This window comes from Chironomus tepperi, unplaced genomic scaffold (genome assembly GCF_022539635.2).
Source record: "Chironomus tepperi strain 1889 unplaced genomic scaffold, CSIRO-AGI_Ctep_v1 contig_298, whole genome shotgun sequence".
In the NCBI taxonomy this organism is placed as follows: domain Eukaryota; kingdom Metazoa; phylum Arthropoda; class Insecta; order Diptera; family Chironomidae; genus Chironomus; species Chironomus tepperi.
The window spans coordinates 2,740,100-2,766,782 of NW_027226420.1; the positions used below are offsets into that span (position 1 = coordinate 2,740,100).

The 26,683-nt window shown below is 35.5% G+C and overlaps 1 protein-coding gene across 3 annotated transcripts in view; it reads right to left on the bottom strand.

Moving 5' to 3' along the window:
• LOC139092349 (adenylyl cyclase 78C-like) overlaps window positions 1-26,683 on the bottom strand; it is a 102,726-nt gene that overhangs the window by 15,522 nt on the left and 60,521 nt on the right. For all 3 annotated transcript variants that reach the window (XM_070642697.1, XM_070642699.1, XM_070642698.1), the window contains 2 exons: window positions 795-1,448; window positions 585-717 (listed from right to left, as the gene is read on the bottom strand). In XM_070642697.1, coding sequence (XP_070498798.1) covers window positions 585-717; window positions 795-1,448 — 787 coding nt within the window. The remainder of the gene's footprint in view (window positions 1-584; window positions 718-794; window positions 1,449-26,683) is intronic.

The window sequence follows — 26,683 nt, forward strand, 5'->3', positions numbered from 1 at the left end:
TGGGTACGAGCACGTTGTAGGACTTGATTTATGCTGCAATGTACCCAATGTACCAAATTTCAAGTCCTGTGTCTAAGATTCTTCCTGGAAAATCATCCAGGCTCTAGCATACCCTTGTGGATGTGCCTAGCTACTAGCTATACTTAGACCCAGACTATTGAGCCACATTAAAGCGTACAAAGCGCATTAAAGCACATTGAGCTTCGTAATTAAGGCGGTTCTAGTAATGAAGAGTATAGTTCCAATTTTGAGGTTATGCCTGACCATTACTGCATTATGACTCTCAAGATTCTGGCTGATTCTAGCTATTAAGTCCTAGAAGCTTACCTACCCTATATGGAACTCCCAAATGAGTTAACTAACCCCAAAATCCCAATTCCGAATTTAACATACAACTTTCAATGTCATAGACCAAAAGTCCACATCCACTGCACCACACAGCCAACTATCCAAAGCTAATTAAAAGTCAGTAAACATTCCAAAATGACTACATTCTAAAACTGATTAGAGCTCCAATAAAATGTACAATTTATGAGCCACCCCCAACCCCTAACCTCAAAAAACACACAATCATTACCACCTACATTTTGTTGCTGAAAAATCCATACAGCAGCAAGAACAAATTTCAGAACTAAATCTACAGCATTCACAATAATTAATGACTTTTGTCTCTGTCGATGTGAATATGTCAAATAGCTTCGTTCCAGCGATGCAGCACTGCAAATAATAGAGAAAATGTATCAATTAATTAATTGGAAATGGATGTTGAGGAAGGAAGACAAAAAGCTTGTTACCGAAATGAGTTTGTTAAGGACGGACATAAAATACCGCGAACGACATTTCCTTTTTTAAAAGCTGCATATGTATGGTTTGAGAATGGCATGAATGTCTGATAATGGTCATGCTGTGATGATGTTGGATACTGATTAATTGATTGATTTGATGACTCATGTGTGGTACGTTGTGGACTTAATATGTTACTTCGACTCGAATCCTCAATGTTAATGTCAATAAAACTGACATTATTTGTGCTATTTGTTGCACTTTGAGATGTTTGGCACTTATTTTCGGGAAGTATATTAATTGACAGCGATAATGGCTGTTGCTGCATATTACTATATTGTTGCTGATTGTGTGGACGCAATTGATCTATTTGTATATCCATCTCAGCACCCTCGGGTGGCACACGCGGAGAATTCGGCATTATAATATCAGTACGTGCTGATGATGCATCATCAGCCTTTTCTATCCCGCTGTCTGATAAATCTTCCGAGTCAACTACCGCCATACTTTTATTATTGCTTCTCAAATTACGAATCTCTTTTTTTATGTCACGGTATGAAATGTCTGACGAGCCAGCGTCAATATTTCTGTGAAGACGATGATAAAAATTATGCTTGTTATCGACGATTATTCGATCAGTCAATTTTAGATCCTTTGGCTTTGGTCTGTAATTAGAAATAGAAGATGGATATCTAGGATTAATATTAATAATCTACAGTTAATCTTCATCATATGTAGCTGCTGATTTTTATTCATGCTTAATATAATTTTTTTCGTGCACGATGCAAGGTCAACTTGTGGTCTTGACATCCTTAACACTTAGATATTAATTTTAATTAAAGCGCATGGATTCGAATATGGTTTTTAATGTTGTGGACGGAAATTGGATTTATGTGGCTGAAATTTATGGTTTTTTGAGTGGGTTATAGCTATTATGGTCGGTTTTAATTGTTTTGTTGGAGTTGATGTCGTACTGGAGATGGGAATCAAGTCGATGAATGATGAAATGTCGTGGCATTGAGCGAATCCTTGTCATATTGACAGGACTCTATGTAATGATTGATATGGTCGATCTCTTGTGGGAATCGAACCCATGTCGTCGCAAGAAGGTTGTAGATTGCTGGTTTGGTGCTTAACCCCTTGGTCACAGAGACTTTAATCTCGCACTGGTAGAATCACCTATATATGACTCGGTACCCAAAGACTACACTCTGCAAATGTACTGGCCAGATTTCCTGTTTATTGCCTAGCTACTCGGCCTCAGAGGACCTTCTTTTTCTTACTATTTCTTACTCGATACCCAAAGAGTCCACTCAGCTCATACACCACAAATGCTAATTTTGCCCCAAACCAACTTGATTCCCTTCTCAACTCCAATTCTTAATCCAAACCTTCAAAATTCCAAATCAAAAACTTTAATTCCCAACCTCAACAACTTTACAGCCTCAACTGCAAACAATTTAAAGCAATTTTATAGTTTCTGTGTAGATCCAACATTCACTCATGAGTAAAACACTAAATTTAATGGCTCTGATTTTGCTTCAAACTCATTTGGGAACATTGCCAGGCAATCATTTATGTTCACCAGGTGTAAATTGATGATGGAAAAAAAAATATTTTCTCGGAATAGATAATGGCGATGATTGAAGTTTTTATATCGCAAATGATACTTAAGTGCAGGTTGTTTGTACGTGATGGGGAATTGCAGAAGTTTTGATAGATTTAATGGAAGGTTAGAAGTGAAATTGTTTAGTTTGGTTGACTTTTGGGTTTGTTGAGGTTGTTGATAGCCTAAGAGATCATAGACAGAAGCTGATATTGGTAATTGGTAGACGATAGCCAGCAATAGACCCAGATTTTGAAGACGTCTAAGGGAAGTCATGGATTGCAATTGATATGGACGACCAGCAAGCACGTAAGAGATTTGGGAAAATTCTTGAGAATTTTGAGGACAGCTGACTTTGATTTTGACTTTCCGCAACCGCTAGTAGGGTGCAGCAGAGGCGTATAAAGGACGGAATGGGGTTGATGTTGGATTACGGGAACCAACAGAAGTTCTTTAATGGCATGGGTCTCTCAATTTAGCTACAGTGCTCTCATCAAGGCCAAGTTTCATACCAACTCGGCTTTGGTATGAGCACTGCATCTATGAGAACCCAGTAAGCCACGACTCAGGCTAATCCAGTCTTGAATCACATTGTCTGAATAGCTTTACGTTCTCTACACTAGATAGTGCTCCCTTGATTGCATTCCTAGCATGCTCAGTTCTTTAATGCATTCATAAATGGATCTTGGGGTTTGCCGCTGATTCTCTTAACACACCCAAAGATCTACAGGATCAGTGACGTATCCTTGATCCTTCAATGAATGCAGTGACATAAAATCCCTCCCATAAAATAAAGCCATCCTCTAAACTACTCTCTATTTTTATCTGTTGATATCTAATTTTCTGCCAACTCTCCCACATCAAAACCCTCCATATCCAGCATATCAACTTTCATTTCATGAATGAGAAGGAAGTGACGTCCATTAAAATAAATAAAAAAAAATTTTACGTCTTTTTATTTTATTTATTGACATGCTTTAATGATAAACTTGGAACTTGGAAACTTTATGTGCATTTAAAGGGAAAAACTTAATAATAAACTTGTGAGTTGTGACTTGAATCAGTCATGAAACGAAGACACAAAGGAGAATGACGAATAAAAAAAAATCAATGATGATGAAATGTCGCTTCGGTATCGCTTTAAGTTCCTTATGCTATCCAATTTGCTGTTTTGCAAAATAATTTTTTTATATCAAAAAGGCATTCATGTGAAGGCCGATGGAAAGAATGTTAAGTTCATCGAACTAAATAAAAATGATACGAAATGGATATAGCCGACAAAAGAAGGTTTCAAAACAAATTACCTCATTGTGTGGAGATTACTTGAATTTTTCCATCTCATTTAATTGTCCCGAGTGACAAACATGAAGGAGGATTCGGTACGGAACCTTTAGAGCTTTGCTCCGGAGCATTTGAAGCTCTTCCAAGAAGCATTTAAGGCTCTGCCCTGGAGTATTTAAAGCTCTAGTCCGGAGCCTTTAAAGCTCTAGTCCGGAGCCTTTAAAGCTCTAGTCCGAAGCCTTTAAAGCTCTAGTCCGGAGCCTTTAAAGCTCTAGTCCGGAGCCTTTAAAGCTCTAGTCCGGAGCCTTTAAAGCTCTAGTCCGAAGCCTTTAAAACTCTAGTCCGGAGCCTTCAAACCTCTAGTCCGGAGCCTTTAAAGCTCTGGGCCGGAGCAAGCTCTGCCATTTGGTGGTAAAAAGAGCTTTACCGATGCTCCTAAAGCTCCATGATGAATCCATCCTCATTTGTGTCACTCGGAATTATACTCTTTTACCCAGTTTACATGCATGCACGATTAAACGTGTTCCATATACAACACAGACGTGTTTTACAAGCACATCGACACACAAAAAGAAGTTTTAAAGCAAAACAAAAATAACAAAAAAAAAAGGATTTGTGTAAAGCCACACCATAATAAAGGCTCCTTAATTGAACGTATCAGAATGATAAAGTGTGTGGCATTTATTTTCCATACGATTAAATTCTTTAATGTTGCTGGCTTTTTGTGGATCTTTAATGGTAAGAAAAATGATTTTTCTTTTAAAAACTAGACAATGTATGGCTGTTGAGGTTTTGTGATTATCATGGATTATTATTTGTTGTCTTGTGTCTTATGCAACATTAACATGGAATATTAATGAGTTGGGGTAGTTTGAGGAGATTTTTAGATTGAGAGAGAGATGTGGCATAATTGTAATGGCTATTGATTAATGATATTGGCAAGAATGACAGATTGTCAATGAGTCAACGATGGCCAGTGGGCAAAACAATTAGGAACAATATAACTTGTCTCCTGGGGCATCTTATCGTTGCTGCATTAGCAGTGAGATGCGTGGCTGCTTCGACTGAACCATTACGGTAGGCAAAGTCATGATTAGGATTTTTTTCACACCACTCCCCTCCTCGTCTGGCTACACTGCTGATTGTTAGTCAGACTAAGAGCTCCGAAGAGCTCATGGGATTGTTGTGTGAAAAACGATGCAAAAGTGCTGGGAATTAGAAACTGGCAGAAGTTATCTAAAGACAGATGCAGCTTTCGACGAATTCTAAATGTGACAATGGACCCCAGTGCGCTTTTGTCAAGGAAGTAAGTAACTAAGTAAGTCAGTCAGAGACGTAGTCAGAGGAAGCGCCCCTTTTCACACTACCTTTGAATTATTCAGTCTTCTTTAACACATACTCATTGATAATTTTCATGATTCTCATGTCTTCATGTCTGAACTCTCACAATTATGAACTTGACTTTATTATATTTCACCCGATCAGCACATCATGTTCATTAGGACACCGCTAAGTTGCCGCATTAATGATGAGCACCAAAGTTTCTCTGATTGAACCATGATGGCTGATTTTGATCCATTTTTAAGGCAACATTTGAATTTTCCAAGAATTTTGCTTCACTGTGTCACTCGGGTCAATTACTTCACATACCACTGAGCCAGAAAATGTTCCAAAAAAATTACAATAATTTCTTAACGATATTCAATAACTTTTGTGAATAGCAAACGAAGTTCATCCAACAAATAATTGAAAAAAAATTTCAAATTCAAGGCCAAAAACTTTACTTTGCAGCAATAATATTGATCCTTAACAATTTAAATAATTTCCAGCAAGTCTAGTCACATCCATCGGTCTCATTCGATGCTATTGAACTTTTATTTGTTTTTGGATTCGAAATCGACATAAATCATCAATTTATTGATCGATAAGGATGTGAGTGCAACAGCCATGCTGGATATTTTTTGTGACTTAATGCCGGATTCTTGAAGAAATTTAAAGCTTTAAGCATTAAGCATTAAGATTCTATAATTGGACACATATGTTCAAATTGTCAATTTGCCAGCACTTAAAGGCTCGCCTACATCGTAATACGATATCCCATTTCCTTTAATGTCTTGCATTTCATCTTCAACTTGATACTTGAGTCAATATTTGTTGTTGATTTACACGTGAAGTCATCAAAAATGTCTTCAAAACAAGTAAACAATTTTGAAAAAACTTTGACATGTAAAGTCGTTATTGGAGTTACGAGAATCGCATCAAAATCTGAATAATAATATTGTTATTACTTTTGCGATAACATGATAGCATCTGCCAAGAACATATACACATGATTTGATTTTCTGGGAATTTGACGATGTTTTTGCTTGGTTGTGTTTTAGATTTAAGGCATACAGCTTAGCTTTGACATTTTATATTGACACTTGAGGAATCATAAAAATTGGAATCGTAAAATTTTGGTGAATTTTATTGGAATTTAAGGGGTATTTAAGTTGTATCCCGAGTAACACAAATGAAGGAGCCTCTGCCACGGAGCCTCTAAACTCCTATTATCAATAGCCGCTTCCATGTGAAGACCAAATGGTGTCCATACGGTTCCTAAACGGACGTGGCTTCTATTTGGCATTTAAAGGATCACTTAAAGCTACATGGTGGAGTTTTCTTCATTTGTGTCGCTCGGGTATGAGGCTATGTTATGGATCATATGTCTGCATCCCAAAAGAAGCTTTATCACTGCTGTTTTTCCACTTTATCTTCTTCATACCAATTTTCACAATAATCCATTTCAATTGACAATCTTCAAATGATAAGCGAAAAATTATGTCCAATACGGACTGCAGCATATACACATGTATGTTAAAAATAACATCATATTCATAACAATGATGATGAAAATGAGAAAAAAAAGGATAAAAAAGAGAGGAAGTGAAAACTTATTTTTTGCTACTGTATAAAATGAGGTGGAGTGGAAAAAAGGCTCTCAAGAAATCGATATGGATTGTCGCATGACATAATATTCTATGTCAGAATTGCCAACATAATGATCCTCATTTTGCGGTATATTTCATGGAATAATGATATAATTGTTGATGGAACTACGATTTGATTCGTTTAAACTTTCAGTTTCGTTTTATTCAGCATGAAGGATGATGAGGAATTGAAGATAATTGTGGAAAAATATAAGTTGGCAGCATAAGGATTGAAGGTTGTTTTTGGAATTGTTTTAAGGAATTTTGAGGAAGATTCATTAAATTTAAGTTCAATGAAGCTTTGCTCTGAAGGATTAAGGAACTTAAAATCACGAATGTTATAATTAAACGTTGAGCTTTAGCTACAAATTCCCAATATCGAGTAAAATACAAAATTCATCGAATTGGCACTTAAAAAAAGCAAGTCAACAACAAGACACAAATGAGATGATTGCCATAGCATTCAACACTATAGATGCAATTCCACTTTAAACTTCATTAAACTCTAAACCAAATTCGATCATCGTAAGTAAATAATTCAATTCAAATCCTCGAATAATAATACAAATCAACAGCAGATTAAAGTTCAACAGACAACAAATTGAACTCAATGTGCAGTTCAATTGGATTCTCGTGAAAATGGAATTGACAAATCAATTTACAGCAAATGAATAATATTACATAATTAAATAGTTCCACGGAGTCAAGCATGCAAAATTGAGCATTTTCCATAAAAGAAATGAAAAAGGATCTTTAAGGCAAACATCCATTGTTAAACAGTGCGAAAAAAGGAAGAAGTAGAAGCAAAATCCCAGAGTGTGGCTGTAACAAAAACGACCGTTAATTTTTTTCAAAAAAAATTTTTTTTCGTTAAAATTCAAATTTTTTTTGACCGTTAATTTTAATTTTCTTCATAACGTAAATTTTAATTTTAAAATAAGTTGAGTTCGAAATGCTCGAATTTTTCGACAATCTAATGTCGACGGCCACACTCTGCAAAATCCCATCAACAAACAGAACAAATAAGCTTTAAAAATTCATTATTGTGGATAGCAATGACCTATGTTGAAAAAAAAGGCGACAGCATAACCTCATTTCATTAAATTCACATAATATTCCAATAGAGAGCCATTAAAGTCTTTTTTAAAGTTGGCAATACTTCTGGCTTTGTTTTTAATACACAAATATTGTTTTTATGACCGTTGTTTCCCATACTAAGTGGCAATAAAAACGAAAATATTCACCAAAAAAATTCATTTTTTTACCATTTTTCAGGAAATACAATTTTTTTAGCTGTGCATGCATGCTTTATTTTCTGGCGAGAATTTGCTTTTTGTGGATGAATTTTTTATGTAGCTTTGTGCTTGTGCAAGGTATTGGATTTTTCTGTGGAATGTCTGGATGTTTAAATGAACAATGACATACTCATATATGGATTATGTATTATTGATTTTAAGCTTAACAAGTCTGAATAGGTGGTACTCATGTCTTTAGCATTCTATATTAATCGTTTATGACTCGTTATTTCAACTTTTATTGCTTAATTCTTAGTTCTTAGGCATTAAGCTGCTAACTATGCTAACACAATAAGCGCCGAAGTATCTAAACTTCCTAGGTTGGTGGTCGGATTCGAACCTGGGAGCTCAAATTCAACACAAATTGTCGAAACTTGCACCTTGCTATGTGAGCTATTTATTAAGGTACTTTTTGCTTCTTGTCGTTTGAACTGTTGGTCTGTTGATTAAGAAAGCATCTAGTGTTGAGAGAGCGTTTGGGTTGACTCCAGGTGTGGATTCAGGGATAGGAGGGTTTGGTCCTCAGCACTCCCAAAACCTCAGGTTGACTCCAATTTAGTTTAAAAGCCCAATGGCGTAGGACGGTAATGAAGGAATGTCAGTTAGATGTCATAACTGAGAATTTTTACAATCTTTGTGATTTGGCTGTCTTCAGACATTCCCTACACGCGGCAATGGGCCTTCGTGCGCCCCTGCCAAGGAAGCAAGTAAGTATGTTGCGATTTGGCCAGCAATAAAGTGAGATGGAAAGTCATTTGTAGCAACTGATCCTCAAGTCGGAGCATGGTTCCAGTAAGTAACCACATTTAGTGAGTGCAGCCAATGAGTTTAAACCTACTAAATCAACCATCTCCTCAGAGACATACCCTATTCTTTTCAATTCCATCTTATCCTTAAAATTTTGATGCCACCAACAATCAACCCTTTCCTTCAAAATTCCAAAATGCGCTCTATACACCCTCACACCCTTAAATCCCAATCTTCCATCTGTTCCAGCCTGTTTGATGTACGCCAATAAAGCCAATGTAAGGCATATGTTCCAATAACTTCTTAGTAAGTATGAAAAAGAAGAAAAATCTTTGAAATGATTGTACATGACCAGAAATTGAGTTTAGCTCTCGATTCTCGTGTAAATATGATTGTCTGTTGAACGATGTAGAGTAAATAAATTGCTGCCCTGTGGGATATTTTCAAATTAAATTATATGATAATGGTGATGATGAGACTGAAGCATGTTGTAAAGGATTATGTGTAGATGGAAATTTGACAATCACATTCACAAAAATTGTCTTTTTATTGCCGTCATTAAAAGACATTCATTGGGTAAATGTAAATCCTTCCAAACTTGTCTTTTTTTGCCATGCTTCATGGTCGATGCCTTTTTTCCCACAATCAGTAATTCTGATTGATTATTTTGATAAAGTGAAAAAACTAATAAATGTTTATTCATCTATGCTTGCTTTACAGGGCATTTACGTAGTAACAGATACACGATTTTTTCTCATCATTCACAGTCGGCTTGAGTGATAGGAAAGTAAATTAGGAAGAAGTTTGGTTGATGTGTTGTGAGATTTCATCTAAATCTCATCAAATTAGATGTGTTTTGGGAGAGGAATTGTGAGGTTGGATGGGTATTAGTTGATGTGGTTGTCTTGGGAGTTTTAAAGGACGTCAGATTGACTAAAGGATTGTTTGGACCAGCTTGGACCTTAAATTGGACCAGTTTGGACCTTAAATTGGACGATTGTAAGTAGACTTGGATTAATAGAGTCTGGAAATTTATTTTAGATTGAATCTAAAAGCCATGAAATCGACAGAACTAAATTCTGGAAGTACGCACACAATTGGCTACATTTTTGGACTTGTGGAGCTTTTCCAGCTCTGATGTTTGATTCCTGTACACAGTTTGAAGGTCTCGATTTCCATAATGAACAATTTGCAATAAAAATGCACATAAACCCAAAAATGTCCATAAAAATTGCCAGATTCTCAATTGTGTCAGCAGTCCACACTCCTATTCCTGTCCCATTCCTCACCACCTTTTAGTCACATACCCCAACTCTGCAATCAATCAATCCTTAAAAACCCTTTCAACTCCATACTTCCTCTCCTTCTCTAAATTCCACTCAGGCTCAAAGTTCAATCCAATTATCACGGGAAATAAAAATTCAAATTATACAAATATTCCATCCTATTCCCATAAAACTTGACTGAATCACCTATATCAGCCTCTCTTTTATGTGATAAAATAAATGTTATCTTCAAGCCTTTTCCTTCTTCTTCTTTTTTACCCGTGTACATCTGTTTTTTATTCCCATTTATGCTCGAGTGAGGAGATTAACGTTGATGGTAATTTGGAATATTATTGGAATTGATATGAAGTTTAGGATTTGATGTGTAGTTGTATGATTTGTGGCAGTACATCAAGTACAGCTTATTCGATTAGCAGAAGTCGATTAATCGATCAAAAATACAGATTCAGGCTAGAGTGACTCTGAAGTGGTGCAGGATTCAGTTTAAGGATCAACAAGGCGACTTGTTGGAATGGAGTTCCTGTAATGGCATATCATTGGAAGTGCAGCAGGCTCTTTAGATTCTTTAGGCTCTCGAGACGGACTCGAAGCTAAGGCAAACCAGGGAATATCTCGAGAATTCCTCAAAACCGAGACATCAGGAATCTTTGACATGGTCTAAGCAAGATCTATGCTGCATCAGCACTACAATCATAGTCATAGCAACCTAGTTCCCAACTCTGACAAATAAGTAGCTTTAATTTCCATAAATCAAATAAAACAACAGCTTTTCAACTTCCAAAATACAAAAATTCAAACTAGCACTGACGTCAGCACTTAAATCATCCAATTTGAACAGATTTTAAGCTTCATCTCTCCCGCCATACTCATCAGTGAATTAAACAAAAAAATGACAAAAATTATTTAATTACAATTTTTCCATAATAATAATCTGCATGAACAGAACAAAAGGCAGTAGAATGTGTCTAATGTAAATGGATGTAAAGTCATTCTTCCATAACATTTTATATAATTTGGCAAAAATCTTTTAATCCTCAGACATTAAATGAAGTTTAATAAATTTCACTATGATGACGATTTTTTTTATTACATTAATTTCATCAAGCTTAATGTGCGAGATACTAAAATGTTTGAATGTAGGAAGTTCCTAAAAATATATATAAATTTTTGAAGTTTGAAAGTTGAAGGAAGAGTTGGTATGCTGGTGGTAACATGGAGGTAGCCAAATATCCACTGATGGCCCCCACTGCAGGCCCCTTCTGCAGGCTGTCATCTGGGGTCGATTGCCCCTTCTGCAGGCTGTCATCTTGGATCGATTGCTTCCTTCTGCAGGCTGTCATCTTGGGTCGATTGCCTCCTTCTGCAGGCTGTCATCTTGGGTCGATTACCCTTCTGCAGGTTGTCATCTTGGGTCGATTGTCCCTTCTGCAGGCTGTCATCTTGGGTCGATTGCCCCTTCTACAGGCTGTCATCTTGGGTCGATTGACCCTTCTGCAGGCTGTCATCTTGGGTCGATTGCCCCTTCTGCAGGCTGGCATCTTGGGTCGATTGCCCTTTCTGCAGGCTGTCATCTTGGGTCGATTGCCCATTCTGCAGGCTGTCATCTTAGGTCGATTGCCTCTTCCACAGGATCTTGACGACAAAACCCAAATTTTGCCCCTTCCGCAGGTTGCCACTTTCCATGGATTGCCCCATTCTCCACTGGTTGTAGACGACAAACCTCAACTTTTCCCAACCCTGCTTCAATGCGACTTAATTCCATCATAATGACTGTTTTGACATAAGCGAAATGATATTGCTAGGATATTAAAAGTTTTTCTGCCATATCTGATGTAATCAGAAGAAGAAATTAATAGAATTATTGTTCATGGAACTAAGCATATGTGTAGAATTCGTCAGCGATTTCTATATGCTCGAGTTACGTTTATAGAAGATTGACATGATACGCAATTTTTGTGTCTTAATGCGTATTTTAACCTAGATTCAAACTCCCCAATCAACTAAAAGAATAATATCTTAGTGATAAATGGAAGTAACTAGTGATTATATCCTGTTACAGACATAATGCATTGATCAAATTACTAAAAGTAGTAATATCATCAAAATATTTATTTAGCTTCTATTATCTGAGTAAATATGCATTAGTTTCGAATTATATATTTTTTTCGATATGTTATCATCACATCTGTTATTTGTGTTTGTCGTGTTTGTGTCCGCAGAATTATGGCAAGGCTGTTTTTTTGGTTGGAATCGATTAGATTTTTGGATGGTTGATAAAATATTAATAATTTGGATGAAATTGATTTGAAAAGTTTAATTAAGTTTTAATATGTTTCTAAATTGGCGTTAATTGACGGCTGTCTGGATGGCTGTGGCTATAATATTTTCAGAAAATTATGGGAAAATTCAGTGAGAGATCTGACGAATGCTTACTCGTTAAGCTATCGATATCCATGAAATGCATATAATCGCGCAGCTATGGACCTTAAAGTCTGAACAGCTGATGTTTAGATTTTTTAAGGAAAGATTCAGGATGAATTTAGTAGGGATTCACGATTTGTCCCGATAATTGGACGAGACTGGGGAATCATGAAAATTTAAACAAGTAACTTGGTAAGATTAAGCGATATTCCTCATGGATAGAACTATTAATTTCCTCTAACAGACTAAGAGTATGCTTTTATGGTACAAAAAGTCAACTTCGGTGTCTAAAAGCGGTCTATTTGCATGTTGGGGTTTCTAGTCATTAATTGGATTTCTTCTACCTAATTATGACTTAATTTTTGCCTACTTGGGTGGGCTTTAACTCTTTCTGGTGGACACTGAGTCTAGCTTCTTAGACAGAATCTCGAGTATAACCTAAAGAATCTCAGAATCTTAGCGTTCTTAAGAACTTTAGCTCTACGGGCTTATCATAGTCATATTAGAGAATATATCGATCCTATTCCCAAAAAACCAGCTCTTGATACCTACTTAGCCAAGAAATCATTGAATTAAAAACTACTGGATACCTTTAGATTCATATCCAATGGTTTTTGGGTTCATCTATATCTCTTTTTGACGAAAAAATTCAGTTTACAATAGTTAATTGAGAATTTGCATCCAAAAGCAACATGACATAGGACTTCTAAGAGAATGTCAGTTAGATGCAAAAACAGCATTAGAGACCACCTATAAAGTCAGATGGAATGCCTATTTTAGTAACCTCGGCTCCACATCGAAGCATGGTTCCAGTAAGTAAGTAATGGGAATCGAGCGATTTGATAGCTAGCTCCACGAAGCTTAAGATAGAGGCACTGCAATCCTCATCCTTGATAAAATACATTGTACCAAATTCAACAACAAACAATCCCAAAATTTCTATAAAAAACTCTACAAACACATAAAAATGCTCAAAAACAATTCCTATCATCTACATCTACAGCTGCATACACCCCAAAAAACTATATATTTCACTCCAATTCCAACTAAATCAATATTAGATTCCTACAATATTACAAATTCACAATGTTAAAAGTGCGCCATTCTTATTTACTTTTACGCTATCAAAATTTTTTGTATCTGTGCTACTTCCACTTCGTATTTTTAACACTTATCGCATTGCTTTTATCTATTGACTTTACTATACTATGAATGTGCATGAGATTGTGTAAATTTATTGCACAACTGAAATGATTGAGTGAAAAATTGCTCTATAGATTGATATGATTGCTGCTGAGCAATTTTTCAAGTCAATTGAATGATTTTTTGTCTGATTTGGAGTGGCTTTTGGGAATGGCTGTTATGATGTACTTGATAGGTTTGAGATTTAGTTGAAGATTTGGTTTGTTTTTTGAATTAGAGGGGATGGAATGGAAATGGGATGGGAATAGGATAGGATTTAATTGGGTCAGACGTTTGGGTTTAAATATCCGATTAGCACAAGTCGGGTAATCAATCCAAAATTGGCATCAGGCCGGTGTGACTCTAACTTGTTGCTAGATTCGAGTTGAAACCTCCTAGACAGACTATTTGAGCATACTGGGCGACAGAGCCAGCTTAAGCTCCATATGGGAACATGCAGCAAGTAGATAAGTAAGTAATCGCACTCTGTAGAACGTTGAAAGCCTTTAACACCTGCTGAAAGCTCATAACAGCCATTTTAGCACTTTGAGAGTCCAGTGTCTTCCTGATTATCAACACAGCGACGTAACGAGAGTCCTGAGAGCTGATTACAGCCGTTTTATCACTTTTAGAGCTCAGAATCTTTCTGATATCAGCACAACGACCTACCAACGTCCCAAACAGCCATCCCATACAACTCGGGCAACAATCCCCATATCCCCCAGTCTCAAAACTTTCCACAAGTCATTTGACAACAAGAAGTCAAAGTTCAATTCCATCAATTAACAAGCAGAAAAAAAGTTATGCTACTAAATTAATTGGTTCCAATATAAATCATTTTCCTCTTTAGCAACAAGGGTAGAATAAAAAAAAAGGCACAAAAAAATAATATGATCATGAATGATTAATAGACCTGTTGATTAATTTGTCAGCTATTGAGCTGAAACTCGATAATAAACTTTTCCTAATAAACTCAATCCTACACATGAGGAACTCAATTAGACACGATATAGGTGTATTTTTGATATAATTAGGAGGGAGGGATTAGCTGGAAGTTTGGGATTTGGGAGGATTTGGCAGATGAGATTGAAGAAAATCAGGCTGGATGTCAGAAGTCAATTGACTGACTTTTAGGGTTTCCCGAAGACTTGTCTCGACAAATTCTAGAGGGTAGTCTACCCTGGAAATCTCAGTCTCGGTCTCGGCATCGAGAACCCTTCCTGACTACCCAACTGCTTCTATAGAAGTGCCAATCATAATTTAAGATGCTTTATGATTGATTGTTTTACGAAAGTCATGAAATAAATTGAGCAATACAAATAATCACTTCAATCCTTCTCTTTTCCAACCTCACTCCTCAAATATCAATTTGTAATAATGTCATCATTGTGGCTGTAGATGTCATCATTGTGCACCGAACAGCATAATGTGTACACTACGATACAGTTTGTTGGATTTATGCTGTGATCCAATACAACGATGGAGAAAGGAGGTTTAAGTATGCATTGTGTCACGCTGCTTAGCATATCCCGGTAGCTCAGTATTAGGAGCATGTGACAGGAAATTATACGACATGGGTTCAAGTCTCAATCGAGCATTGTGGTAGGAAATGTGAAAAGAAATCGTATTAAGTGGGTTTGAGTCCCAATCGGGCTATATAGAAGGAACATGCAAATAGAAATCACAGAACGTGGGTTCAAGTCCTATTCGGACTATGTTGTGGGGAAGTGTACTTCATTCCCAAGAATCTCAGAAGCAGAAAGGTTCCGAACACTGTTATGCAGAATCGACAGTAAGACGCGAAGCTCCCCAGCCAACACCATGACAACATGCAGATTTCAACCCATAAATATCACTCAGTATGATAATATTGCGTCTATAAACTTTAAAGTGCCCCGTTTTCATTAACAAGCAAAGTTTTCTCGAAAAATAAAGGAATATCGAAAATAAAGGAACAAGGTAGTATACCTTGTTACAGGATAATCACAGCTCATTTATAAACAGGACTTTTAGAGCTATAAACATGTTCACTATTATGTTACACTTTAATTAGCTTGCGGCAACAACTACCGCAGATATGCACGGAGAAACATACGGAAATTAATATTGTATAAAAAGTTTATTTTAACATGGAATTGCAAGGTATGGATGTGCTATTGTTTCTACTTTGTTGGGATGTTGAAGAATGTAATATTCATGATGAAAATAGCTTTAGCCAGACATGAGAAGGCACTCTGGGATGTACGTAGATAATTTAAGAAAAATTGTGGCTTTAAGAAGTTCGACATGCTCTTTTAAGCTTGATAATGACTTAATGCAGTGGTTTTACATGAAATAAGTTATGACCACTTAAAAGTTTAAAATTTTGGCCAACTGCCAACAAGGTCGATGCAGAAGTTCTTGAACTCCAACATTAAAGCTTACAAGCTCCTTTAAAGTCAAGTTCATATGCTGGAAAATTTGATAATTTATCATTCTTGATGATGACATGCAACAAACGAGAGATTTACATACATTGTGGATGTGAATAAAGAATCCAATGATAAACACTCTCTTGATAATTACATCTGAAATCTGACAGATAGAACAGTTGTGGAAGGAAGGCATTTGATTATATTGTTGACATGCATGTATTTATATGTACGCAAGGAAAACTGTCTTGGTGGGAAGTATTAGGGGAAATGTTGATAATATGTCGTATAGGCAGAGATGTCTGGGAATCGGATTTACACTGTGTTTGGCACCAAGTCAGAGTCATGTTGAATTAGGACCGGACTTAAATTGAATCTTGCACCAAGTTAAAGTCATGCAAGCTTTGACACGGATTTAAGCTGAGTCTGACACCATTTCAGAGTCATGAAGGCCTGGAATCAGATTGAAACTGAGTCCGGCACCAAATTAGAGTCATGCATCAGACATCAAGTCACAGTCACGCCTACCTCGACAATGATTTTTGATCAGAAAATACCTCCAAAAACTGACAGATTAGGTCTAATAATGACAAAGGAGGCGCAGAAGGCTCCAAAATCCATTTTTCTAATCTATCTCATTTCTGAGAATCTCAATATAAAGACAAGTCCCATTTGAGCCTTTTTTCAAGTGCCAATTCCTTAAAACTATAAAAATATCCACCAAGAACACCAAAAGTGACCCAAAACAATCAAACAAAATCACTTATTCTCCCCTCTTGAGGCACACAAACTTTCACAACACACTCCACTCCATTTAATAGACATATCAGTCCTTTTTGCGTCTTCAATCATCACCAAGAAGTCCAAGTTCCATACGAACAATTTAATTTAATCATAAAAACTTTTTATTTTTATGAGATTGAGGATTGACATTTTATGAGTGCAAGAAGAAAGGAATTTACAAAGATTGCAGTCAGTGGATGTATATTTTTGGATATACTTTGGGTACTGATAAGAGAGAGATTGGTTTAGGGAAATTTGGAATTAATTTAGTTTTATTGGGATTTGAGTGAGTTTTGGATAGGTTGAAAGCGACTTGAGCCTGGAGATGATACAGGGAAGAGGTGGATCCGTCCCTAACTTGAATTTGTTTGGATTTATTTTCGGATGGAATTTTCACAATTTCCCAAGGTTTTCACTTCCAAATTCAATATTTTTCTCCAATTTCTTACGAAATTCAACATTTTTCTTCCATTCAAAATTGAAAAATCCGTTTAAAAATTAATTCAAAATCCAACACTTTTGTAAAAACCAAATTCAAATTTTAAAAGTCCGTTAAATTTTCACAATCATCAAAAATCACTATAATTCCTTTATTTCATGACTATATTGCCAAAATTCAAAAAATCCTTAACTTACATTGCACAATTCACTATAAAATTGAAGAACTTTAACTGTTTATTCCTTAAATTCCTCAAATAATTGAATAATTAAATTGTCCATTAAAAATTGACTTTTTTGCTGAATTTCACTTTCTTTCCTTCACATTTCCTTCTTATTTATTTTTAAATTGTTTATCCGCCACTATACAATAGCTTTATGATGAATTTATTGATTACAAAATAGCACGCTACGACTTTAACATGAATCCACATTGTGTGAAGAAACAGACAAAACTGATTCAACTTTGCTATTTCATCGCGAATGTGTTGTGGATGGATACAATATTATTGTAGACGACTCAACAACCTAACAACTTTTACTCATCGAAAAATATAAAAATTGAGGAAAAATTCTTTCGGAAAAGTTCGGAAAAACATTTTTTTCATCTTTTTCCTCATTTTGTTGTTGTGAGCGGACAGAAAACAAAATGCAGTTCAAAAGCACGTGCGAATTTAACTTTTTATGCTCTCACTCTCTTCAGCACTAATACAGACACAGAAAAGAGCTTTTGAGGATGTCTAAAATGAGAGTGAAATGTCGTGAAAATTGAAACATTTGAAATGTGATTTGTTGTGGCTTTTTTTGGATGTAATGTTGTGGAAATGACGAAAAAGCTGTGTGCTGAATGTATCATAAATATACAACTGAATATTATTCTATTTTGGTTCCGACTTCAACGTCTAATCCTTTTTTATCGGATCAAGTGATGATAAGCTTAATTGTTGGAACTCTTTTTTGGACTGTTTATTCAGAAATTCATGGGAATTTTAATGAGTAAATGAAAGTTTTTGGATGTGCAGCAGTGTAACCCTATCCAAACTATGTAAGCTTGCTGTTCGCACGACGTGTTTGCAAGGGAACCACTACGTTGCCGTATTATCGACAAGACACACTGACGGCACATTAACGACTGATTTCGATCCTTCCTATGTTTAGAATTGTGGTTTGGCACGTTGAGCCGATCGGGTTATATGTTACGCAGGTATCGTTCATTTATGTTGTCTAAGACTCAGGGGTTTTGAAGCATTCAAGCAGTTAATCTCGAAAAGCAGAAATTGCGTGACTTTAACCTGGACAAGATTCAGTTTAATCCATCTTTAAGCTAGACTTTGCACTTATTCAACGTCATGTGCCTTCACAGTAAGTGCTTCTGCAATAGTTAGAGCATTTGACTCTCACTTGGAGCAGTGACTCGAGGAGCAGTCAATTATGCAGTTGACATTCCCAGATTCATCCATTTTTAAACATTTGGATACTAAACATCGCTTAACATCACTTACTATCAACTCCAAAAATTCAATGCTAAATGTGAATATAAAAAGGCTTGAATAATTTTAAACTTTAGGGTTGCTATAGGCTTCCACAAACTTAAATTTCCCAACATTTTCTTAAGACATGTTGCTACCGAAAGTTTACAAAACAAACTTAAAAATCAAGCAATAAATCATAAACTTATAATATTCAAAGATACAGATCATAATTTCAAACATAAACAAATTCATTAATTCAATCTTAATGGCTTTTTGTTTACAAAAAAGGTTGAAAATTTTGTGTTTTTCGTTTGTTTAACGGCATTTGAATAGATAGATAGTCATATTTTGTGTAAACATGATCAAATATAGTTTGATAGCGGAATCATAACAGAAATTTTCAATAAGCATTTAAGTTGGAAACAGTGGAGGGAGGAGATGAAAGTTTTGTTTTGCTACAATTTGAATGTGTTGTGTAAATAAACAATCAATAAAAAGGCTGGATTATTAGTCGGTTCTGGATATGTAATGTAGTGGATATGATGTCGGCTTCTGATTGTAATGACCTGTATTAGGTGCTAGTCCGGATTGTAATGACCTGGATTGGTTGTTATTCCGGATGTAGATGGCATCCAATGTAGAAATTGTCAAAAATTCAGCTCAAGACCATCATAACACTGATCCTAGGCTAGATTTGATGAAATTCGAATTTAGTCTGACAAGACTCTGGCTATATTTGATGAAATTTGGCATCAAGCCGCAGTCAAGTCGGACTAGATTCAATGTCATCGAATCTAACCTGAAGCTAGAGTCATGCTGAGCTGAATTTTTGGACATTTCCACGTCGTCATCTTTCCAAGTAGCGAATGTTGAGTTGGATTTCTACACTTTATTGCTGTTCTAGCCAATTGCTCAATTTTTGAACTTTTTTGCTCCGATTTGCTCAATTTTTGATCAATCTATTGCTTTTCTAGCCAAGAAACTCAATTTGTTTGAATTGCGACCACAAAAATCGTGATTAAGTACATTAAACTGATAAATCTTGGCAAAATTGATATCTTTTGTTGGGGTTTAGGGTCAGAACGCGCTCTCAATAGCATAATTCTTAACAATTACCCTTCACTTCCCCCTACTTGTCCTCCTTCCCTGAATGTAATTGGAGAATATGCTTGAGTACCCTATTTGCATACGTCTTAGATATGCTACACAATCAGCTCAGAGTGTGGATTTCTCAAAAGCGAACGTTAAATTTTGTAAAAAAAAAAATTTTCCGAAATTTTCAATTTTTTTTTAACCGTTAATTTTAATTATCTTCGTAACGTAAATTTTTATTTCAAAATAAGTTGAGTTCGAATTGTTCGAATTTTTCGACAATCTACTTCTTAATGACGTCATGCATAAACAACTCCTTTGGCTTCCAAATCGATTACCAAAGTAGCTCTTTATTCGCAACATTTGCTTACAATTTAGTAAACATCCACTTTTTAATACTTCAAAGCCTTATTTTACATTTCAAAAGAGAGAGCATTTTACTTCCTTTGAGAGATAAGATAAGAAGCTTACTGTAGGCACTTCTTTAACTGTTATAAAAGTCAGCAAGAAGACTTGAACATTGTTGTGACACAATAGGGTCAACTTCTTGTGAAAATCTTAATTATTAAATGTGAAAATCTTGATAAAAACGAAGAGAAACAAAAAGAGAAGTCAAGGAACTCCAAGACCGCGAATACCTTAATAAATGTACAATTGCATGCGAATAAATGAAGCAAATAAATAACAAAAGTTTTTCATTGTGAAAATTATAAGCTGCGGAAAGTTCAGTTCTTCTTGTTTTCCTCCCATTCAGCAATATGTAATTTATATCTATTAATAAATTAACATGTTCCATATATCATAGTTGAAATGTGAATGTAGAAAATTACATCCAATATTGTAAATGATTCCAAAATAATGAAAGATAAAGTTTCAGAAAATAAAAATAAACAGCGTAATTGATAAACATTTTATTGACACTGCCTGCCTGCAAGGAACAACTTCTTCGTTCTTGTATCGAATTTCTGATTAACGTGAAATAGAAAATTTGATCTAAATTCTTATTCTTTAATGCTTCTTCAAAAAAATTGTTTCCTTATTTTCTACTGCGAACTTAGTTATGTCTATTTTGTTGCTTGAGAGAGAATTGGATGGAAAATTAGAAAGTTAGGGGTAATAGTTTGAGGTATTTGATGGGAATGTGAAGCATTTAGGTTAATGAGCTACTTTTTGATGTGTTTTGTGGGATCATTTAGAAGATTTGCTGAATTTCTCATCCTTTTTCCAATTTTTGATCATTTTTTCACAGTTTTGCTCAATTTTTGAACTTTTTTGCTCAGATTTGCTCAATTTTTGATCTTTTTTGCTCAGCTTTGCTCATTTTTTGGAACATTTTTGCCCAGCTTTGCTCAAATTTTGATCTTTTTTGCTCAGTTTTGCTCAATTTTTGATCATTTTTGCTCAGCTTTGCTCAATTTTTGACCCTTGCTGCTCAGTTTTTGAATTTTTTTGTTCAGTTTTGCTCAATTTTTGAAATTTTTTGTTCAACTTTGGTCAATTTTTGATATTTTTTGTTCAGTTTTGCTCAATTTTCTCAAATTCATGTCATTATATCCAAATTTCCGCTCCATTACCCTCAAATTCACTAAATTCTCCACATAAATCAATCTAATGTCCAATCCACAATTTCCATTTCCACAAAATCCATCAAAAATTCACTTAAAAACTTTCCCTTTTCAAGTATATCTATTTCATCTCAATAACACATGTTAAACTACACATATGTATTCCCTCACAAAACCATCAGTTACAGAATGATAATGACCTACTAAAAATGCAGTTTCAAACCGTAAATTTCCCATTAAATTTCCTCAAAAACTCATTTTATTACCTAAATCATTTCTAAATCATCCAACGTGTGCAATATCACAACGTGTGTCAAAATGATCGTAAACTTGGTGTAAACTTTGTAAATTTATGTACAGCAATAAGAAAAAAAAAATACACACTGTGGAAATTTTGAAGCAGATGTTTTCAGTACGAGAATAAAAATTGTCTATTTCAATTATTAAAGGCACGCAATTCTTTCATCTAAGTTTTTTTCTTCTAATTTTGGAATGACACTCGGGTTTTTAATTTGTCTTGTGGGGGTCATTTACTTGTTATGTCTCTGAATTGGGAGAATATGCAGCTATTTGACTGAGACGAACACATTTGAATGTATGTAACCGCAGTGATGTAACCCCTCAACACTTCCTGATTGGTCAAAATTTTTATAATAACTAAAGACTAAAGAAGGGGTCTTCCCCACCGTCAACTCATCCCCATGCCTATTCCCAACACCCCTCCTACAAATTTTGGCGTTTTGTACCAAAAACTTCGCATATGGTATGCATTAGGCTTAATACGCAATAATTTGTTCCCATATCAATGACGGGAAAGACGAGCGGAGGGAAAAGAAGCAGGGGTAGGGGAAGCAGGGGGGCATCCCATTCTCCTTCATACAAAACACTCAAAATCACTGTTCGAGGCTCTTTACTTCGTTGCATAGATTCAAGTTCATAGATTTTAGTTTAATAAATATGTCAAGACCCCTTTCCACCCGGAAGTCAAGCTCCACTAAATACCTCATCTTGTGACATCATTTTCGCTCTAATTTATGTTATATTTATGATAAGCCTCATGTATAAATTTAAGTAAAGTACAAATTTTTCTAAAAATACTTTTTCTATGACGATTTTTTCATCGTCCAAAATATTCAATTGAGAAAATCTTTTTAAATATTGCGGAAATATATGACTTTTTGGTACCTATTTTTTACATTTTGCATGTACAATAAGATTCAAGTAGTATCAGTTCGCTAAAAAAATTATCCAGTAAAAAACAAACCATCCTCAAAAAGAGTATTTTTTGACTTTCTCCCATGTAAAGAAGATCAATTTTTTTAATGTTTATTAATACCAAAACAAACCATTTAAATAGATTTTTTCAAATGGATATTACATATTTTGTGGTTTTGGAAAAATAAGCAAATGAGATAATTTTGGGAACGGATTTGCAATATTTAAAAAGACTTGTTTAAAGAGTAAAAGAAAATCATCATCATTTTCTGAGACAATTTTGTGGTGCCTTGACATCCGCTTTAGCAAATTTTATAGAGAATTCTGGTTCTTTGATGTGAATGGGAGGGTTTATGGGGTTAAGGGAAATTATCAAAAAATTTAGTGGTCGGAGCGCGGGTACTTTGGTGGAGCTATCGTCTTGTGACATCATTTTCAACCCAACCCATTTAAGTAAAGACAAAAACAAAATTCACTCAAATTAAATATTTAAATTAACATGACTTTTCTTTAAGGTTTAGAAAAAATGCCTAAAGAGTTTTTTTGTGTATTTTCTGCAAAAGAAAATAAGCAAATGAGTATTTTGGGAACGGATGCCTAAAATTAGATCTGACAACCTTCCATCCTCCCTGAATGCGGGTACTTTGGTGGAGCTAGTATGGGATTCCCTAAAATTGGATCTGACTGACTTCCATGTCCCCTGAATGCTCTCACCCTACCCCACCACCCATCTCCTCCCCCATTCAACCCTAAACATCCTCTAATCCTTCAAACTCTCAACATAATCTCTTCTTCCGTTTTTGTCGGTGACAAATTGTAAACACCCAACCAAAATTGTGCCTCCTCAATGTCAACCACAACATTCCAAGATCCATCTTCATTTATTCAATTTTTATTTTGAAATTTTATCCTTTTTTGGCATCTTCTTACTTTCTAGTCAAAAAACCTGTTGTGGCGAGTAATTTATTTAGGATCTTTTATACTCATTGCTCTTTATATACACGTCAAGTGCCTTAAAAGAAAGTCAACAAACCGAGAAAAAATATTTTTCAATATAGTATAAAGTTTCTTGGTGAGTTTATCGAAAAGTTTTTGGCAGTTTTGATGCTTTTAATGTTGTTTTTCTTATCTTTTAAGGAAATGCTTCCAAAATGTGCAGAAGGAGAAATTTCTTAAAGATGTGGATCTTTTAATTTTGAGGATATAAGCAGGATATGGCAATTTACATCGATAAGTTGGTTGTTGACACAATCCCTAACAGGCAAAGAGAAGGCTATTAGGTATTGTATTGGTATTATTGTATCATAAAAGCATGCTTTTTGGATGTTAAGGAATACTTTGAATGCTGATCCGAGTGGACAGCTGGACGATTTGTGTCCTGCAAAGCACGATTCCGGATCATCTAGCAGCAACTGTCGATTCGATGAAATCAATGAAAATTTACAGGTTTCTTTGAATACTCATGATGTGGCCAGTAACAGAGTCAGATGGAAGGCCTTTTGTAATAACCTAGGCTCCAAGTCGGAGCATGGTTACAGTAAGTAAGTAATTAAGTTTGAATACTCATGGATTCAATATGAATTTTATGTATTCTGTCAGAAGATCCTCTCCCAAAAGCATATGGCATAGATATGGAAATGATCCTGTGCCAAACTCGCGTTATACTTGTTTGATGGATGGTTCAGTGAGTTTGGAGACTCGAGATAGTATTGCACTTGGGATTTGAAAGTTGCAGTCGGAAACAAGCAATTGAGCCAGCTTTAGGCGTCATCTGAAGGAAGCTATGGATCTCAATTGATCTGTAAAGCCAGCAAAGTAAGTAAAAAACTTGAATTTCCAACTAAGCTAAAATTCGACCACAAGTCTACATGGAATCGAGTCTACTTTGATCTCTTTGGAGCTTCTCATCATACTCTTAGTACTGATCTATCTAGGAACAAGGATGCATAGATGAAAAATTCAGATTCTTTGATGTGGTTTAAATGTCATAAACTTTTGGGCAAGTATCCACAATAAAATTCAGGTCAAACTCTCATCCCCAGCATAAAAGCATAATTAAATCCACAACTTTAAAGCCTAATTTCCCCAAAAATCTATGACGTCAATATCCGTTAGTAAAATATCAAATTTACTCAAGGAAATCGCAATCGCTAAGTGAACCTTTTAGTTTCTTATTATTCTACACCTGTGGGTAAAAATGAGCTTAATTCCGATATATTTATGATTCATTGGTGATTTCCGACCGCAGCTGCTATTTATTCAACATTTTTTTTTTTTGCAAGCTTCACTTGCCGGCTTGCGTTTTTGTGGAATAAATTATTGATATTTTCAATTACATAATGGTATGGAATTTGTACTTTTTGTGTTGTTGTTGTACCTTTTGGAAGGCTTTTGAGGAAAGCATTTTCTGTGAATGTTTATGTTGTTGCCCCAAACCTTAAAAATGTTTTTATGCAGTTTATAGAGTCATTGTTCTATTTATATTCGATTAACATGAGCCGGCTGTTGTTTTGTGTGGTTGAGGGTATGGTGTTGGATACGGATAACTGAGATGCAGCCTAAAGGATTGAGTATTAGATTTCTTAGCTTAGAGAAGCATAGGAATGTGCATTCTTAGTTATTACCTTCAATTAAGCAATTTTATGATAATTTTGATTGGATTCGTTCCAAAATATTCAACAGTTCCTTAATTGTCTGTTGGATCTATTATATTTGTGCTGTAGTCCAATACAACGATAAGAGCTGTGTAATAAGGATTAAGTGCAGTTTATGTCATGCTCGCTAACAGAACCAGGTAGCTTAGTGATAAGAGCATGTGAGCGGAAAACGAAGAAAGTTAGTTCAAGTCCCAATCAGGCTAGAGCATGCAATCGGAAATCGTAGGACGTGGGTTCAATTCCCAAACGGGTTAGTTCATGAGACCGGTAATCGTAGGACGCGGTCTCAAGTCTCACTCAGGCTATGCTGTAGAAAATCATTAATTTTATATAGAACCTTAAAAGTACTAAGGATCCGAACAATATCAATCTCAAATTTTCATTTATGACTCCTCAAACCTTCTTGTTACTTCCAAAAGCAATTCCAAAACTCAAATTGCCTTTTCAGCATCAAAAATTCTTTCAAAAACACTCAACTTAACGTCTTTTTTTTACCTCCGCATGCACAAATTGTCACCTGTTGTGCTGAAAAATGTGACACACCAAAAAGTCTTATTTGCATTCAAATCACAGTTCCCACACAGCACGTGAAAGGATTGATAAAGCTTTTTTACGCATTTCTATGAATAACAAAATGTCAAATACACTTTATTGCCATCATCAGCATGCGATTGAGTTTTGTTGCTGTTTTATTCTAGGAATTGATTTGCATGCTTTTCTATTAAATTTTGATGAATTCGTGGCACACGAATGGAAAATTATAGAATAAAAGGTGTATTTAGGGATGAGCATGAGTGTAGTCAGGGGCAATCGGAACAGTCGAAACTGTCGGAACTGTCAGAACTGTCGGAACTGTCAGAACTGTCAGAACTGTCAGAACTGTCGGAACTGTCGGAACTGTCGGAACTGTCGGAACTGTCGGAACTGTCAGAACTGTCAGAACTGTCAGAACTGTCGGAACTGTCGGAACTGTCAGAACTGTCAGAACTGTCGGAACAGTCGGAACAGTCGGAACTTTCGGAACTGTCGGAACTCGAAGTCGATTCGGATTTTGTATGAAAAAATCGACTCGATTCCCTCTAATATTTGAGTCAACTTCGAGCTCTGGACAGAAGGTTTGGGAGCTTAATTTTAAATTTTTACGGAAGTTCCTCCACGATTCTACAAAACCATATACAGCTTTGGAACCCGGCACTTCCAAAATCGACCCTCAATCCACCCCAAAACCCAAAACATCGCATATATCTCCATCCTTTCTACCTCAACGAATTATAAAAATAAATACACACATGATCAATTGGATGTACAGTATTTATAGAAGAAGTATGACGTTAATACACAAAAAAAAAACTGATAAAAATTTTCTCAATAATAATAATCGCATCATGAATTTTTTCCCAAGAAAAAATGCTTGAGAATGTGATGAAGCAGCATCTGTTTCTATGGTATTTATTAATATAGCAAGCACAAAAATCCAATG